The sequence below is a fragment of the Sus scrofa genome, chromosome 9 (assembly GCF_054392235.1).
Source record: "Sus scrofa isolate SSC_HxYL_T2T_F1_AM1 chromosome 9, Sscrofa_HxYL_maternal_Yorkshire_Landrace_v2.0, whole genome shotgun sequence".
NCBI lineage: Eukaryota > Metazoa > Chordata > Mammalia > Artiodactyla > Suidae > Sus > Sus scrofa.
The window spans coordinates 53,661,093-53,678,083 of NC_139391.1; the positions used below are offsets into that span (position 1 = coordinate 53,661,093).

General features: G+C 44.5%; 2 protein-coding genes across 5 annotated transcripts in view; both read left to right on the forward strand.

Moving 5' to 3' along the window:
* Nucleotides 1-16,749, forward strand: part of TIRAP (TIR domain containing adaptor protein) — an 18,552-nt gene extending 1,803 nt beyond the window's left edge. For 2 of the 4 annotated variants that reach the window (XM_005667493.4, XM_003130060.6), the window contains exons 2-5: nucleotides 10,350-10,473; nucleotides 10,690-10,842; nucleotides 13,193-13,777; nucleotides 15,344-16,749. In XM_005667493.4, the coding sequence (XP_005667550.1) occupies nucleotides 10,782-10,842; nucleotides 13,193-13,777; nucleotides 15,344-15,363 (666 nt within the window). In that variant the 5' untranslated portion in view covers nucleotides 10,350-10,473; nucleotides 10,690-10,781 and the 3' untranslated portion in view covers nucleotides 15,364-16,749. Of the gene's footprint in view, nucleotides 1-9,126; nucleotides 9,404-10,349; nucleotides 10,474-10,689; nucleotides 10,843-13,192; nucleotides 13,778-15,343 lie in introns of all 4 variants that reach the window. The other 2 variants (XM_021063114.2, XM_084976591.1) reach the window with 2 other exon arrangements.
* Nucleotides 1-16,991, forward strand: part of ST3GAL4 (ST3 beta-galactoside alpha-2,3-sialyltransferase 4) — a 1,054,305-nt gene that overhangs the window by 947,473 nt on the left and 89,841 nt on the right. The window lies entirely within an intron of this gene.

Here is a 16,991-nt window from a genome sequence, read left to right on the forward strand (position 1 = left end):
CAATGCCAAATCCTTGCGAGGCCAGGGATCGAACCCGAGTCCTCGTGTATACTAGTCTGGTTCTTTATCACTGAGCCACAATGGGAACTCTTGCAGTAGCATTCTTAAACCACTGCACCACAGTGGGAACTCTATGATTATTTTAAAATCGCTGCTGAGACATAAATTTGTCTTTGGTGAACATTTGTAAGCGCTTCTCTGGAGTTTTTTCGCAGGAGTGGAGTTGCTGCCTGCATTTATGTTCAGCTGTAGTATATGGTGCCAAACAGTCTTCCAAAGTCCTTGTATCAATCTACACTCCCACAAGCAGTGAGTTCCTATTCCTCCACATGCTTACCAATACCTGATATTGTCTGGCTTTTTCATTGTAGCGTTTCTGCTGAGTGAGTGGGAAGTGAGGTTGTATTGAGGTTTTCATTTGCATTTCTCTGATGACTCATAAATTATGCGTCTTTTCATATGTCTGTTGGGCATTTGGGTATCCTTTTTGTGAAGTGTCTGTGCTGTTCTTCTGCCCATTTTTCCAACAGATTGTTTCTCTTTTTCTTACCAGTTTCTAAGAGTTCTTAAATATTCTGGATAAAAAACATATTGGATATGTAATTTTTAAACTGACTTCTCTCTCTCTCGGAAGATTACCTTTTCACTCTCCTATTAATGTCTTTTGAAGAACAGAGGTCCTTCAATTTAGTGTTGTCCAATTTATCATTTTTCCCTTTGTGGTTCTACTATGTCCATTTTTTTTTTAAGTTGTTTCCTATCCTGGGGGCTAGGGAGAGGACAAAATAGGTACTTCCAGTTATAAAATAAAATAAATCCTGGGGATGTAACGTACAACATGGTGACTATAGTTAATAATGCTCTGTTTTATATTTGAAAATTGCTAAGACAATAAGCAATGAGATCCTGCTGTATAGCACTGGGAACTATATCTAGTCACTTATGATGGAACATGATAATGTGAGAAAAAAGAATGTATATGTGTATGTGTGACTGGGTCACCTTGCTGTACAGTAGAAAATTGATAGAACACTGTAAACCAGCTATAATGGAAAAAAATAAAAATCATTAAAAAAAGAAAAGAAAATTGCTAATAGAATAGTATTTAAAAGTTCTGATGACAAGGAAAAAATTGTAATTTTGTGTGGTTAACTAGACTTATCGTGATGATTATTTCCCAATATATACTTATATATGCAATATATGTATATACCTGAAATTAATATAATGTTATATGTCAGTTATTTCTAAGTTTTCATAAATCAGGAAAATAATCAAAGGAAGATAATCTCCTATAATTTCCTCTAAAAACTTTATTGTTATTCTCTCACTTATATCTACTATCCATTTGAAATTACTTTTTTGCTATAGTATGATATATGGGTCAAGATTCATCTGTTCCCACAAGGCTGTCTAAATTGACCCAGCACCATATATTAAAGAGACCACCTCCCCCCACACACACACTGCACTGCATTGTTGGCTTTGTAATAAACCAGGAGACTGTATAGGTGTGGGTCTGTTTCTGGACACCCTATTCTTCCGTTAGCCTATCTGTCCTTGTGCACAAACATCATTGTGCCTTAAGTTCTGTTGCTTTATAGTAAGCCATTGTTCCAGTAAAGGAAGTCCTCCTAAATTTCTTCTTTAAAAATCTTAGGTTTTTGGAGTTCCCATTGTGGCCCCGGGGAAATGAACCCAATGAGTATCCATGAGGATTCCGGTTTGATCCCTTGCCTCACTCTGTGGGTTAAGGATCCAGTGTTGCCATGAGCTGTGGTGTAGGTCACAGATGCAGCTTGGATCTGGTGTGGGCTGCCAGCTGCAGCTCTGATTCGACCCCTGGCCTGGGAACTTCCATATGCCACAGGTGCAGCCCTTAAAAAAGCAAAAAAAAAAACCTTAGGTTTTTGGAGTTGCTGCTGTGGTGCAGTGGGTTAAGGAGCCACCATTGCTGGATGGCATAGGTTGAAGCTGCAGCTTGTATCCAATCCCGGGCTAAGGAACTTCCATATGCTGTGGGTGCAGCCAAAAAACCTAAGGTTTTGTTTTGTTTTTGTTTTTTTCATCTAATCCCCCAAATCCCTTTTTCAAAAATATATTAAAAGCAGTCATTTTGGTAGCTCAAAAGGGAACTAATATATAAAGGCACAATTTGTAAACTGTATCCATCATTACATTCAGTGCTGATACAACTTATATTGCATTCAGTGCCTGCCTGTTTACATGAGACTTACAGCAAAGTAAACATAAAACAAATTCACACCATTTTAGTTAAAAATGACCTTTGGTACATATATGATATAGTTTCAAAACAATCTTTAACCCACTGCACCATAATAGAATCCCCAAAACAAAAAGTTTTTTTAAAAACTAAGAAAGTGTTTTCCAAAGAACAATTTGCTACTTTTTACAAAATACAGGAATATTAATTAAAATACTTCCCATTTATGTTTGGTCAGTAAGATATGTTCCTATGTGACTAAAATACAGCTAAGATTTTTAGATTTTAGTAACTAAAGTAACAATATTTTTGATTTATAATTAAATTTAAAATAGGTGCTTTTACACACACACACACATATTTGAAATTTTTGACATTTTTAGAAGTCTTCAAAATTTACAAAATGTAGTGCTGAAAGCATAACGTGCCTCAGTATATGTCCAGCAAAAATTCGGCAAAATGATTTATTTTAATACAGGTCATAAAGCTTCAGTTAATTACCCAGAGATCTATGACTCTATGACTGTTTTCTGCCTAGAGTCCAATCTTAAACCTGACTTTATAGCAAAATCAGTAGCTTGGAATTTATTTCATAAAATCAATCCCAAGATTTTCTGGGGAAATTTCAATTATTTCACTGCTTATAAATATAAGTAACAATATAAGTCAAGACCAGTAGTTCCTTATATCAGAATTACCTGGAAAGCTCTTTAAAAATACAGATTCTTGGGCCGACCCCACTTATGAACTACTGAATAACAATTTCCAGGGGTAGGAATTCCCATTGTGGCTCAGTCGGTTAAGAACCCAGTGTGGGGAGTTCTCATCATGGCTCAGCAGAAATGAATCTGACTAGCATCCATGAGGATGCAGGTTCGATTCCTGACCTCGCTCAGTGGGTTAAGGATCTGGCGTTGCTGTGAGCTGTGGTGTAGGCCAGCATCTACAGCTCCAATTTGACCCCTAGCCTGGGAACCTCCATATGCCATGGGTTCGGCCCTTAAAAAAAAAATGAGAACCCAGTGTAGCCTCCTTGAGGATGCAGTTCCATCCCTGGCCTCGATCAGCAGTTAAGGAACTGGCATTGCCTTGGCTGTGGTATAGGCCTGCAGCTGCAGCTCCAGTTTGACCCAAGAAGAACCATAAGCCACAGGTGTGGCTATATAAACAGGGGGGAAAAAAAAGAATTTCTGGGGTAGTTATATTTTTAAAAGCTGTCTAGGTGATAATGGTGTGCAGCTTGCTTTGAGAACCACTGCTGTAGCCTACTCTACCAATGTATAGGTATATCAGAAGCCTGGGATTTCAAACTCAGGTTCCCAAGTCTTACACCCAGAGATTTGATTCCGTAATTTGGAATGGGGCACAGGAACTCTCATTTTAAACCATCGTTGTAGTCGGTCCCTGTATTCATTTTCTCTACTGAGTGATGAATTACCACAAATTAGGCAGCTTAAACTAACATCTGTTTGTTATCTCAAGAGTTTCTGTGGGTCAAGGACCTGGGAAAAGCTTGGCTGAGTCACCTGCTAGGGTCTCGCCTGGCCTCAATCTGGACATTAGCTAGGGCTGCGGTGCCATCAGACGCTAATGGGAGAAGAACCACTTCCAAGCTGCCTCAGGTTGTGGCTTGGCAGAATTCATCTCCTTGCAGTTTTAGGACTGATATCTGTTTTCTGGCTGGCGGGCAGCTAGACACTACACTTGGCTTGTTCCTTGTCACCTGGCCCTCTCATGATACAGAAAATTCTTCCGTGTCATCATGGGAGTCTCTCTCCACTTGCTAAGATGGACTTTTGCACCTACCACACCCCTACCCACACCGAGGCACATACATATGGATGTACACAATGTTCATTTGTATGTTATATTCATATACACACATCTCATAGGGTAAATATACACACAAGATTGTGTTAATATGTATATGTACATGTGTATATACATATATATACAAATACATATACACGCATCATATGCATAGTAAAATAGTTATGTGAATGTCATCCCACAACCTGTGCCATATTCTATTAGTAAGAAGTCATGGGGAGGTCCTGCTGTGGTGCAGCGGAAATAAGTGCAACGAGTATCCACGAGGATGCAGGTTCAATCCCTGGCCTCACTCAGCGGGTCCAGGATCCGACATTGCCCCAAGCTGTAGTGTAGTTTGCAGACATAGCTCAGATGCTGCATTGTTGTGACTGTGGTGTAGGTCAGCAGCTGTAGTTCTTCTTCTTTTTTTTTTTTTCTTGTCTTTTTTTTTTTTTCCTTTTCTAGGGCTGCTCTTGCGGCATATGGAGGTTCCCAGGCTAGGGGTCCAATCGGAGCTGTAGCCGCCAGCCTACGCCACACCACAGCTCACGGCAACACCGGATCGTTAACCCACTGAGCAAGGCCAGGGATCGAACCCGCAACCTCATGGTTCCTAGTCAGATTCGTTAACCACTGAGCCACGACGGGAACTCCTGTAGTTCTTCTTGAACGTCTAGCCTGGGAACTTCCATATTGCCACATATGTGGCCCTAAAAAAGCAAAAAAAAAAAAAAAAGAAGTAGTCATGGGTCCTCCCCCACTCACAGGTGTCAACATGGGGGCCACCTTAGGACTGTCCACCATAGTCCATAGCTACTCTGAAACACTAGATTGTGTCTATCAAGCAATTAACAATTAATTTCAGCACTTTATTTATTTATTTATTTATTTTTTTTTTGGTCTTTTTGCTATTTCTTGGGCCGCTCCTGCGGCATATGGAGGTTCCCAGGCTAGGGGTCTAATCGGAGCCGTGGCCGCCAGCCTACGCCAGAGCCACAGCAACGCAGGATCCGAGCCGCGTCTGCAACCTACACCACAGCTCACGGCAACGCCGGATCCTTAACCCACTGAGCAAGGGCAGGGACCGAACCCGCAACCTCATGGTTCCTAGTCGGATTCGTTAACCACTGCGCCACGACAGGAACTCCTAATTTCAGCACTTTAGATTCTGGTTTTTGTTTTGTTTTGGTTTTTGCCCCCCAGCATGTGGAAGTTCCCAGGTCAGGGACTGAACCCGCACCACAGCTATAACCAGAGCCACAACAGTGACAGTGCCAAAACCTTAACCTGCTGGGCAAGAGGGAATTCCTAATTTCACTTTAAGTGACCCTATCCTGCAAGTTCTAAGAAATAAGAAGTCTTGTCCTGACAGGTGTTTCCTCAAGTGTTTGAGAAGCAAGTGTTTGAGGCTTTGAAAGTAATGTTCTTAAAGTCAAAAATCAGGAGTTCCCGTCGTGGCGCAGTGGTTAACGGATCTGACTAGGAACCATGAGATTGCGGGTTCAGTCCCTGCGCTTGCTCAGTGGGTTAACGATCCGGCGTTGCCGTGAGCTGTGGTGTAGGTTGCAGAGGCGGCTCGGATCCCGAGTTGCTGTGGCTCTGGCGTAGGCTGGCGTCTACACCTCCAATTGGACCCCTAGCCTGGGAACCTCCATATGCCGTGGGAGCGGCCCAAAGAAATAGCAAAAAGACAAAAAAAAAAAAAAATCAAATGAAGTGTAGATGATAATTTATCCATCAAAGAAGTGAAAAACTCGAAACAATTTAAACTTTCAAACAGATCCATTTTTAGCACTCAGATTCAATGCTTTCCCCATTCATCAGCCTCACACATAGACAGAGATAGTGTATTATTTCCTATTGGTTCTGTAACAAATTACCACAAACTTAATGACTTAATGGCTTTATACCACACACATTTTCTTTTCTTTTCTCTTCTTTTTCTTTTTTTTGTTTTTTTTTTTAGGGCTGCACCCATGGCATATGGAGGTTCCCAGGCAAGGGGTCGAATCAGAGCTACAGCTGCTGGCCTACACCACAGCCACAGCAATGTGGGATCCAAGCCACATCTTTGACCTACACCACAGCTCATAGCAATGCCGGATCCTTAACTCACTGAGCAAGACCAGGGATCGAACCCGCAACCTCATGGTTCCTAGTCAGATTCATTTCCTCTGCGCCACGGTGGGAACTCCCACACACATTTTTACATCTTCTTACACCACACACATCTTCTTGTGATGGTCAGAGTCTAAAATGGATCAGCAAGGCTGCGTTCTTCCTGGAGGCTCGAGGGGAGAATCTAGAGTCCTTGCCTTTTCCAGCTTCTAGAGGCTGTCATGTAACTTGCTTACGGCCCCATCTTACACCAACCTTTGCTTCTACGGTCACATCTTCTTCTCTTACCCTGACCCTCCTGACTTCCTCTTATCAGACCTTTGTGATTACATTTGGCCCACCTAGATAATCCTTCTCCAGACCCTCAATCACAACTGTGAAGTCTATTTCTGCCAAGTAAAGTAGCTTATTTTTCATTGGTTCTGAGAATTAGGATGTGGGCATCTTTGGAGGACCACTGTCTACCACAGACAGTGATTCCAGCCTAACAGAAATGTGATAGAAATTATATAAGCTACATATTCTCTCTCTCTCTCTCTTTTTTTTTTTTTTTTTTTTTGTCTTTTTGCCTTTTCTGGGGCTGCTCCCACATTATATGGAAGTTCCCAGGCTAGGGGTCTAATTGGATCTGTAGCTGCCGGCCTACACCAGAGCCACAGCAACGTGGGAACCGAGCCATGTCTGTGACCTACACCAAAGCTCACGGCAATGCCGGATCCTTAACCCACTGAGCAAGGCCAGGGATCAAACTCACAACCTCATGGTTCCAGTCAGATTCATTAACCACTGAGCCACGATGGGAACTCCTAGATATTCTAATCATATATCTTCATAAATCTCAGTACATCCCCTATATAATAGGTATTGGAGACCAGTTAGCTATTGAAGAGTACTTAATACACTTTGGATTTTATACTGTGAAATTTTATAGTATTTACCTCATATATTGAGTTCCTTCATACAATATTGAAAAAGCATTCTAAAAGTGTTGACAGTAACATGTTGCTGCTTTTTTTGAAAGGACCTCTTTACATGTTTTCTAGAAAGTCTTTGTAATTATCTACAAAGGAGCGATTTAGGTCTTTTATCATTCTACTTGATGAATTTTTTTAAAGCACAGGGAAAAGTGACTACACATAAGGCCACATAGCAAATCAGAGAATAGACAGAGTTAATGATGAGAGCTTCCAGTTGGAGATTTGGGTTCATTATATCCATATCTGCCTGACAACTATGCCTCTCATATCTCTCTATATGAATCTTGTCAAGATTGAAGCATATTTGCTTGATTGATTGATTTTTTGTCTTTTTGTCTTTTTTTAGGGCCACACCTGCATCCTCCGGAGGTTCCCAGGCTAGGGATCCAATCAGCCGCCTGCCTATGCCACAGCCACAGCAACTTGGGATCTGAGCCACTTCTGTGACCTACACCACAGCTCATGACAACACCAGATCCTTAACCCACTGAGCGAGGCTAGGGATTGAACCTGTGTCCTCATGGATGATAGTCAGATTCATTCCACTGAGCCGTGACGGAAACTCTTTTTTTTTTTTAATTTTGACTGAACCATATTTGAGTATGATCACTCCATAGCCTCAGCTGCACAAGAACTGAAAAGTAACAAGGAAAGTGCAGTAGGGTTTTAGACTCCAGGAAGTAGACTGTGTATATCATTCGTGGAACTTATCTGCATTCTTGCTCAATTATCCTTTGACAAAGATGCTGTGATTTCCTGTGTTTGAAATTTTCCGTAACATCAGTCACTAGAGCTTATACCATCCCACTTCCAGTGGCTGTTGGGCAGTTGAATTTCTTCTTAACCAAGCATTGAAAAAAGGCAGTTACCAAAAATCAGCCTGTATTGCCAAAAGGTTGAGTCATTTGATAAAATGGGAAACTGAAACTTTCAAATCTACATCTGTTAAGTAGACTAAAGTGTTATTAAAGTGTAAATTTTGAACCTTTAGGCTATCATTAAAAATATCAAAGGAGTTCCCTTGTGGTGCAGCAGTTTAAGGATCCATCCAGGCATTGTCACTGAAGCAGGTGGGATTGCTGCTGTGGCTCGGGTTTGATCCCTGGCCTGGGATCTTCCACATGCCCCAGATGCAGCCAAAAAATAAAAGTAAAAATATCAAATGAAAAACAAAAAAAGAAATAGAACGCAAAGAAAAATAAATCACATGAGTTTCCAGTTCATCAGTGTATCAAGGGCAAATAATGAATTTTCAAATTAAAACACAATTGAAAAACATTTACATAATATAAAAACCAAATGATATTATGTCCCCCACTGGGAGTTGGGGGGGGACATCTTGGATGGTTGAAATATAGATTTTGAGAGACACCAGATCCTCACTGGGAAAAAGATTTCAAAACGTAGGAAATCCTAGGAAATGCTAGTGGCTCAGCAGGTTAAGGATCCAGCATTGTCACTGCTGTGGCTCTGGTTACTGCTGTGGCACAGATTTGATCCCTGGCCTGGGAACTTCTGCATGCCTTGGGCATGGCCCCCCCAAAAAAAAACAAAAACAAAAACAAAAACCAAACAGTTGTTACCAGGCACTGCCTCAACTTCAGCACTGCTTAAGGGGTCGGAAACCCCAAAGAGTATTAGGTAGGAAAAGAAACACATAGCCTTGCTAATGTTCACCTGTTGTTCACATCCTTTTGGCTGGCTTAGCAGCTAACTGCTTGTTTCTTCCAAATAGAGCTATGGTCCCCAAGCCTATCCCAACTCCTTCTGCCTCCCCCTGCCACTCCTCCCCACCCCCAAACCCCCCTCCCCCGCTATAGTTAAAGTTCTCTTTTTTGGAACTCTGATGTATTTTCATGAATCATCACTATCTCTTGTCGTCTGTTCTTCAGCAAGGGTATTCAGCATTTAGCAGAATGAAGCGTTTTTGCCCCACACTGCAGGACATTCTTTACATTTTGAAAACACTTAACTCAGTGTGTCTATTCACACAAGTTGTGTCTAGGTAAGTTCCCAGGGGAGTTGTTTTGACGTCTGCAGATCCATCAAAGAGTGAGAAAACAGTCCTCTGCCTGTTGCTCCAAGCTCTTGAGCCAAGTTCTCCACCAGCCCTTCATCTTCAGAAGTGCCTCTAGAACGCAGTGGCCCCTTCCAGGATCAGGGCAGGCTCTGCTCTGCGTTTCCTCTCAGAAACCTTGCAGAAAGAGCCCCCACCATCAGGGACATCTCATCATCATGGTGGGAAGAGAACATGGAGGGTTACCCATCTAAGGTATTCTTGGTCCTTTGCATTTCTGTATAAAGTTATTTATTTACTTTGTCTTTTATCTTTTCAGGGCCACACCCAGAGGTTCCCAGGCTAGGGGTCAAATCAGAGCTGTAGCTGCCAGCCTATGCCACAGCCACAGCAACGCCAGATCCAAGCCGAGTCTGTGGCCTACACCACAGCTCATGGCAACGCCGGATCCTTAACCCACTGAGCGAGGCCAGGGATCAAACCCACATCCTCATGGTTGCTAGTCCGGTTTGTTAACCACTGAGCCATGATGGGAACTCCACACTTCTGTATAAATTTAGACGCCGTTTGACAATCCCTTCCCTGCACTGCCACCTCCCCCCACCCTGGCCCCCCGCAAAAAAAAAAAAAAAAAAAAAAAAAAACCTTCTGGAATTTGGAGTAGCATTGAATATATCCCTCCAATGTATGGATTATTTAATTGAATTTAATTTTACTGCATTTATTTATTTTTGGCTGCACCTGAGGCACTCAGAATTTCCCAGGCTGGGGATCAAACCTACTCCACAGCAGTCACCCAAGCCACACCTGTGCTGCAGAGACAACTATGCCATGTACCATTAGCATCTCCTGTAATTTCACAACAATGCTGAGCAGGTCCTCAAATTATTTCCATCTCACAGATGGAAATGCTAGCTTGACAGGAGTTAGTAGTTTACTGAAGGCCATGGTTCATAAGCGATGGAGAGCTAGGCGCTCTCCCTGCAGAGTCTGCTGACTTCACACTATTTGCAAATGAGGGAGGGAGGGAAGGGTGGATGGAGGGAGTTTTCAGGGGAAGGAAGACTTGGAGGAAAATCCCTGAAGTTTTCTTACTGCTTCTGTAGTTTTCTTATGTACCCTCTCTCTACTGCTCAGCATCTGTCTGCTTCAATACATAGTTATTTGTCCACTAGCAACAGAACTTCTTCTCTGATTTCAGCATTTACATAGGAAGTTCCTATAAAGCACTGCCTGCTGGCTGCCCTTCCCCAGATCCTGAATGCACTCCTGGCCAGGTGGAGCAGAGAACCGTCACTCTACGGGTCATGCTGAGCTCGTACCCTGTAAGTCTGACCACTGCACAGATCTGGGTCTATCTAGAAACCAGTTCTAATCAGTGGTGTCCATCCCTAATCCCACAAGTGACAAGGAACCCATTTAGAGACTGAGCCTCTGTCAGGCACTAGGAGAGAAAGAATGGCCAGAGCCCACCCACTGTGACTGGGTGTAAGATAAGCACAGCTTTTGTGACTATCTTTCTCTGTCTCTAATTCTTGTAGGATGGCTGTTCCATGAGGTCAAGACTGGGTCCCCTCCCTCCTCCCATTTTACCAATGCCTGGTCTCATGGGATTAGTGTGGAGCCCAAAACGATGGCATCATCAACCTCCTTCCCGGATCCTCGCTCCAAAAAGCCTTTGGGCAAGATGGCTGGTGAGTGGAGACAGACTCCTGATTCCTAATTCCAGGAGGGTTGCCTGCCCAAATACAAGCCCTGGAGAGATGCAGGGGCTCTTGCCTTGACCGCAGTGTCCAGAGGCTCTGTGGGGAGTCAGGAGAGGAGGAGTGTATCAGGGAGCCTTCAGTCCTTCTGGGTCACAGATTTTCCAGGTACATTCAGCTAATTTTCCCAGCCTGGAAATTACTGTGCTGAGTGCTTAACGTGGTGTCTCATGTCATATAAATCTTCCAGAACCATTCAGAGGAAGGAGCCAGGCAGAGAGAGAAAACATCAACCTAGAGAACACCAAACTTTCTGTCCCATCAAAAGGGGAGGAAGGAGTTCCCGTCTTGGCTCAGTGGTTAACGAACCCAACTAGTATCCATGAGGACTTGGGTTCGATCCCTGGCCTTGCCTCGTGGGTTAAGGATCCTGCGTTGCCATGAGCAGTGGTGTAGGTTGCAGACGCAGCTTGGATCCTGTGTTGCTGTGGCTGTGGCATAGGCCGGCGGCTACAGCTCTGATTCGACCCCTAGCCTGGGAACCTCCATATGCCACAGGTGCAGCCCTGAAAACACCCATGCACACACAAAATCAGAGGAAGCCGGAGTTCCCGTCGTGGCGCAGTGGTTAACGAATCCGACTGGGAACCATGAGGTTTCAGGTTCAATCCCTGGTCTTGCTCAGTGGGTTACGGATCCGGCGTAGCAGTGAGCTGTGGTTTAGGTCGCAGATGCGGCTCGGATCCTGAGTTGCTGTGGCTCTGGTGCAGGCCAGCAGCAACAGCTCTGATTAGAGCCCTACCCTGGGAACCTCCATATGCCACGGGTGTGGCCCTGGAAAAGGCAAAAAGAAAAAAACAATCAGAGGAAGCTGAGTTGAAATTATTTGGAGTACTTGCACTATACCAACCACTGCATTATCTCAGCTTATCTTCCTCAATGAACCCATTTTAAAGATGAGGAAATGGAGACAGAGACTGATTGGCTTAATGTCATACAGAAAACAAACAGCTGGTCCACAATCAAACCTGTGCCCAGCTCCAACGTGTGATTCTGAATCGCTAAGCTCTAAGCTCTTCAAGAGCTCTGAGCAGTGGTCCCCTTCCTCACTTCTGCCTTACTCATTTAGTAATAAGCTAGGATTCTCTAGGGCCAAAGAGATGCCATTCCCTCCCCCTCTCTCCCCCCCATAATGGGTAGCCCCTTAATCTAAATCCGCCTCCCCTCAGGGCTGAAGGTGGGTTTGGGAACTAATTGATCTTTACCAGCTTAGCATAGTTCTACTCCCAGACTCACAGATGGTTGACTAGTGACAAGTTCTGGTTAGGATAGGCTGGGGATACCAGAAATTGAAGGGTGTGGAGCAGGCAAAGCCATCTTTGCCAATCATGCTGGTAAAACAGCCACAGTTCTTCCTTTTTTTCTCTCTCTTGCTTTTTTCTTCTTCTTTTTCTTTTTACATGTCCCAACCTGCAACACATGGAAGTTCCTGGGCTAGAGGTTGACTCCAAGCTGCAGCGGCAGCCTATGCCACAGCCACTGAACAAGGCCAGGGATTAAACCCACATCCTCATGAAGTCAGATCCTTAACCTGCTGAGCCACAATGGGATCCCTCATATTGTTGTTATACAAAAACTTTTTTTAAAAAAATTATTGAGGTATAATAGACATATAGCATTGTATTAATTTCAGGTGTACAACAAAATGATCTAATATTTGGGTACATTGTGATATGATCACAACTATTAAGTCTAGTTAACATCCATCATTATACATAGTTACAGATTTTTTTTCTTCTGATGATGATAACTTTTTTTTTTTTTTTTCTTTTTGGGGCCATCCGCGAGGCATATGGAAGTTCTCAGGCTAGGGGTCTAATCAGAGCTACAGCTGCTGGCCTACGTCACAGCCACAGCAGCGTGGGAGCCGAGCCACGTCTGCGACCTACACCACAGCTCGTGGCAATGCCGGATCCTTAACCCAATGAGCAAAGCCAAGGTTCGAACCTGCATCGTCATGGATCCTAGTCAGGTTCATTAACCGTTGAGCCACAACTTTCGAATACGCAATACAGTATCATTAACTACAGTCACCATGTTGTGCCTTACATCTGCACTGACTTATAAAACAGCCACAGTGTTTACATATTCTTGAAACCTTTAAAAATAATGGGAATGTGGGGGCAAATCCTGAGGCTGTACACAGAGCAGAACAGACCAGCAGGTCTGAGGTGGGCAGGGGAGATGGGCAGGGGTCCTGCCCCTAGTGGCCCCTCTCTGCAGGAGAGGGAGGAGGCTCCTGCTGAGAACTGCAGGCCTGAGCTGTGTTTCTCCCCCACAGACTGGTTCAGACAGGCCCTGTCGAAGAAGCCCACAACGACTCATGTCTCCCCAGAAAACCGCCCTAGTGATATTTCACAGTCGAGCTCACAGGACAGCCCTCCACCCTTGGGCCCCAGCTCAGAGGTGTCTCCCACCCTGCCACCGACACACATGGGCGCAGACAGCAGCAGCAGCGGCCGCTGGAGCAAGGACTATGATGTGTGCGTGTGCCACAGCGAGGAGGACCTGGCGGTCGCCCAAGAGCTGGTCTCCTACCTGGAGGGCAGCACCTCCAGCCTGCGCTGCTTCCTGCAGCTTCGAGATGCCACCCCAGGCGGGGCCATTGTGTCCGAGCTGTGCCAGGCACTGAGCAACAGCCACTGCCGCGTGCTGCTCATCACCCCGGGCTTCCTCCAGGACCCGTGGTGCAGGTACCAGATGCTGCAGGCACTGAGTGAGGCCCCCGGGGCAGAGGGCCGCACCATCCCGTTGATGTCAGGTCTCTCCAGAGCCGCCTACCCTGCCGAGCTCCGATTCATGTACTTCGTGGATGGCCGAGGCCCAGATGGAGGCTTTCACCAAGTCAAGGAGGCTGTCCTGCGGTGTAAGCTATGGGAGGAGGGGAGAAGGGGGAGGGGCTTCAGCTGTGGTGCCTGCTGGTCTTTGGCCTTTAGGAGACTTGCACTGTGACCAAGTGTAGGCTTCACTTTATTGCATTTAGCAGATATTGTGCTTTTTTACAAATTGAAGTTTTATGGCAACCCTTGTGGTCAGATGATGGTTAGCATTTTTTAAAAGCAATTAAATATATATATAGGTAGCTGCCAGCCTATACCACAGCCACAGCCATGCCAGATCCAAGCCACATCTGCAACCTACCCCATAATTCATAGCAATGACAGATCCTTAAACCACAAGTAAGGCCAGGGATGGAACCTGCGTCCTCATGGATGCTGGTCAGGTTCATTACCACTTAGCCACAACCAGAACTCCATAAAGCAATTAAATATTTTTTGATAAGGCACATACTTTTTTTTAAACATAATGCTGTGGCATACTTAATAGACCACAGAATAGTGTAAACATAACTTTTGGAGTTCCCTGCTGGGTCAGTGGGTTAAGGATCTGTCATTGTCACAGCTCTGACTTGGGTCACTGCTATGGCATGGGTTCAGTCCCTGTCCCTGGAACCTCTAAATGCCACAGGTGTGGCCAAAAACAAGAAACAAACAAAAAAAACCACATAATTTTGGAGTTCTCTTCGTGGCTAGCAGTTAATGAACCTGACTAGGATCCATGAGGATGCACGTTGGATCCCTGGCCTCGCTCAGTGGGTTAAGGATCTGGTGCTGCTGTGAGCTGTGGTGTAGGTCACAGACACGGCTTGGATCCCATGTTGTTGTGGCTGTGGTGTAGGCCGGTAGCTGTAGCTCCGATTCCACCCCGAGCCTGGGAACTTCCATATGCCACAGGTGTGGCCCTAAAAACCAAAAACAAAAACAAAAAAAACCAAAACAAAAACACATAACTTTTATATGCACTAAGAAACAAAAAAAGAATTTTGTGTGACTCACTTGATTGCAATATTCACTTTGATGGAGGTGGTCTAGAACTGAACCTGCAAATTTCTGAGGTCTGTCTGTACTTCAAAGGGCTGGCTCCAGAAAATACCATCTGTTTCTTGGAGAAGTTACTTAACTGCTCTGTGCCTGGGTTTTCTCATTGATTAAATTGGAAAGATGCTATAGACCTAAATAAGTGTTTATAAATAAACACTAAATAAGCATTCAGATAATGGCCTGGCACAAGCAAAGTATTCATAATAGGCAGAGCCTAGCACATATCAAGTCATCAATAAATATTAACCATTATTATTAGTAGTAGTATTAATAGTATTCAGTTTCTTTCACCGAGGTCAGGTTGGCAATGTCCATCAAGAGCTGGGAAAAATGCCAGGAGGGACGCTGGTTTAGTAAGGCAAACAGGTGCAAAATAATAGGAAAGAATTGCCTACAATAAATGTATCCAGGGAGGGGCATTATATTATATAGTGGGTTTGGAAGTAAAATAGATTAAAAAGTAGCAGAGGCAGGGGCCTCTTCGGAGGAAACAAAGATGCCAGAGTTTGAGGAGGGTGACAAGCCCTGTGATTTGGTTTGGTCTCTTTCAGATCTTCGGGCCCTCAGCTGACTCTCCTTTTGTCACCACAGGACCCAGAAAGTTGGAGCAAAGCTGGAAATGGAGTTAGAGAGCCCAGAGCCTTGCAGGGCCTTGCATTCCTTTGCAGCATGTTGTATGTGACCCTGGGATCAGATTGCCCATGGCCTCCATTACCGTGGGCTCCCAGCAAGGCCCCAGGGAAACTGGGGACTCCCCCAGGAAGGCCTGGAGAAGCTGGGGACTCCCCCAGGAAGGCCACAAGGAAGCTGGGGACTCCCCCCAGGAAGGCCATGGGGAAACCAGAAAGTAGAGGCGAGAGGACATGCTGATACTCAGCAGTCACCCGTGTTTTTTGCCTCCTGCCTAATTGGATGTGTAGCCTGGCACTGTATGCCTACATCTTCCCCTGGGACCGGGCCCTGGTGTAGAGGTGCCTTCTTTGCCTGGATAAGGAGCTGGAAGCCTGCACTGCTCGCCCCGACTGGGTGGTTTCCCTGAGGCCTGGGGAAGCCCTGAACAGATGTTAGGGGAACATGACAGTTTTGATATCATTCACACTCACACTCCTGCTGGGTCTCCAGTGACGTCACACACTTCTGAAAGTCACGTGGAAAATGCACCCAGCACTGTCCTGTATTTATTTTTGCTGCATGTCTGTCATTAAAGACACACCTAGAAACCGTTCTGAATAGATAGGAGAGGACAGGGAGCAGGTGGGGTGAAGAGCAGATCAGCTGGGATCAAAAGCCAGTGCTCTGGAGTTCCCATCATGGCACAGCGGAAACAAATACATCTAGGAACCAACCATGAGGTTGCAGGTTCAATCCCTGGCCTCACTCAGTGGGTTAAGAATCTGGCATTGCCATGAGCTGTGGTGTAGGTCACAGACATGGCTTGGATCTGGCGTGGCTGTGGCTGTGGCTGTGGCCGGCTCTAGCTCCAGTTTGACTTCTAATCTGGGAACCTCCATATGCCTCGAGTGCAGCCCTACAAAGACAAAAGACTAAAAAAAAAAAAAGAGAGAGAGAGAGAGACCAATGCTCTGACATCTGGGGCCTCACCAGGAGTCTGGCCAGAACTCAAGCTTTTACAGTAGCTTCTTCACCTCTGCACCCAGAGGAATCAGCCTGTTTCTTCTGGGAGATGACTGTGTACCTTGTAGGACAGGCAAAGTTTTCATTCATCTGTTCTCAATAAAAGTTGGTAGGTAGAATGAAATGAATTTATTATTCCCCCAATGTATACTTTTGTTTCTCTTCAGCCACTTCCCCCTACCAAGTCTCCTCCTTCTACTGAAAAAAAATTAGATATATATTTAATTTAGATGTAATTGACATAAAAGTTTACATTAGTTTCAAGTGTACATGATTTGCTATTTGTATGTATTGTGAATAAAAATTTTAATTACAAACCAAAGGACTAAAGAATAATATACACTCAATGCCTAACACTAGCTTAAAAGCAAAACCCTACAATCCCCATCTCACTCCCTTTGTGTCCTTAATTACGTTCTCCTCCCTTCTCCCACCGGAAGTAACCACAATTCTGAATTTTGAATTTATCATTCTTAACTTTTCCGTAAAAATTTATTACATATGTATGCATTCCTGACGACCTATTTACTTTTACAGGGTTTTATGTTTTGTTTTGTTTTTGTT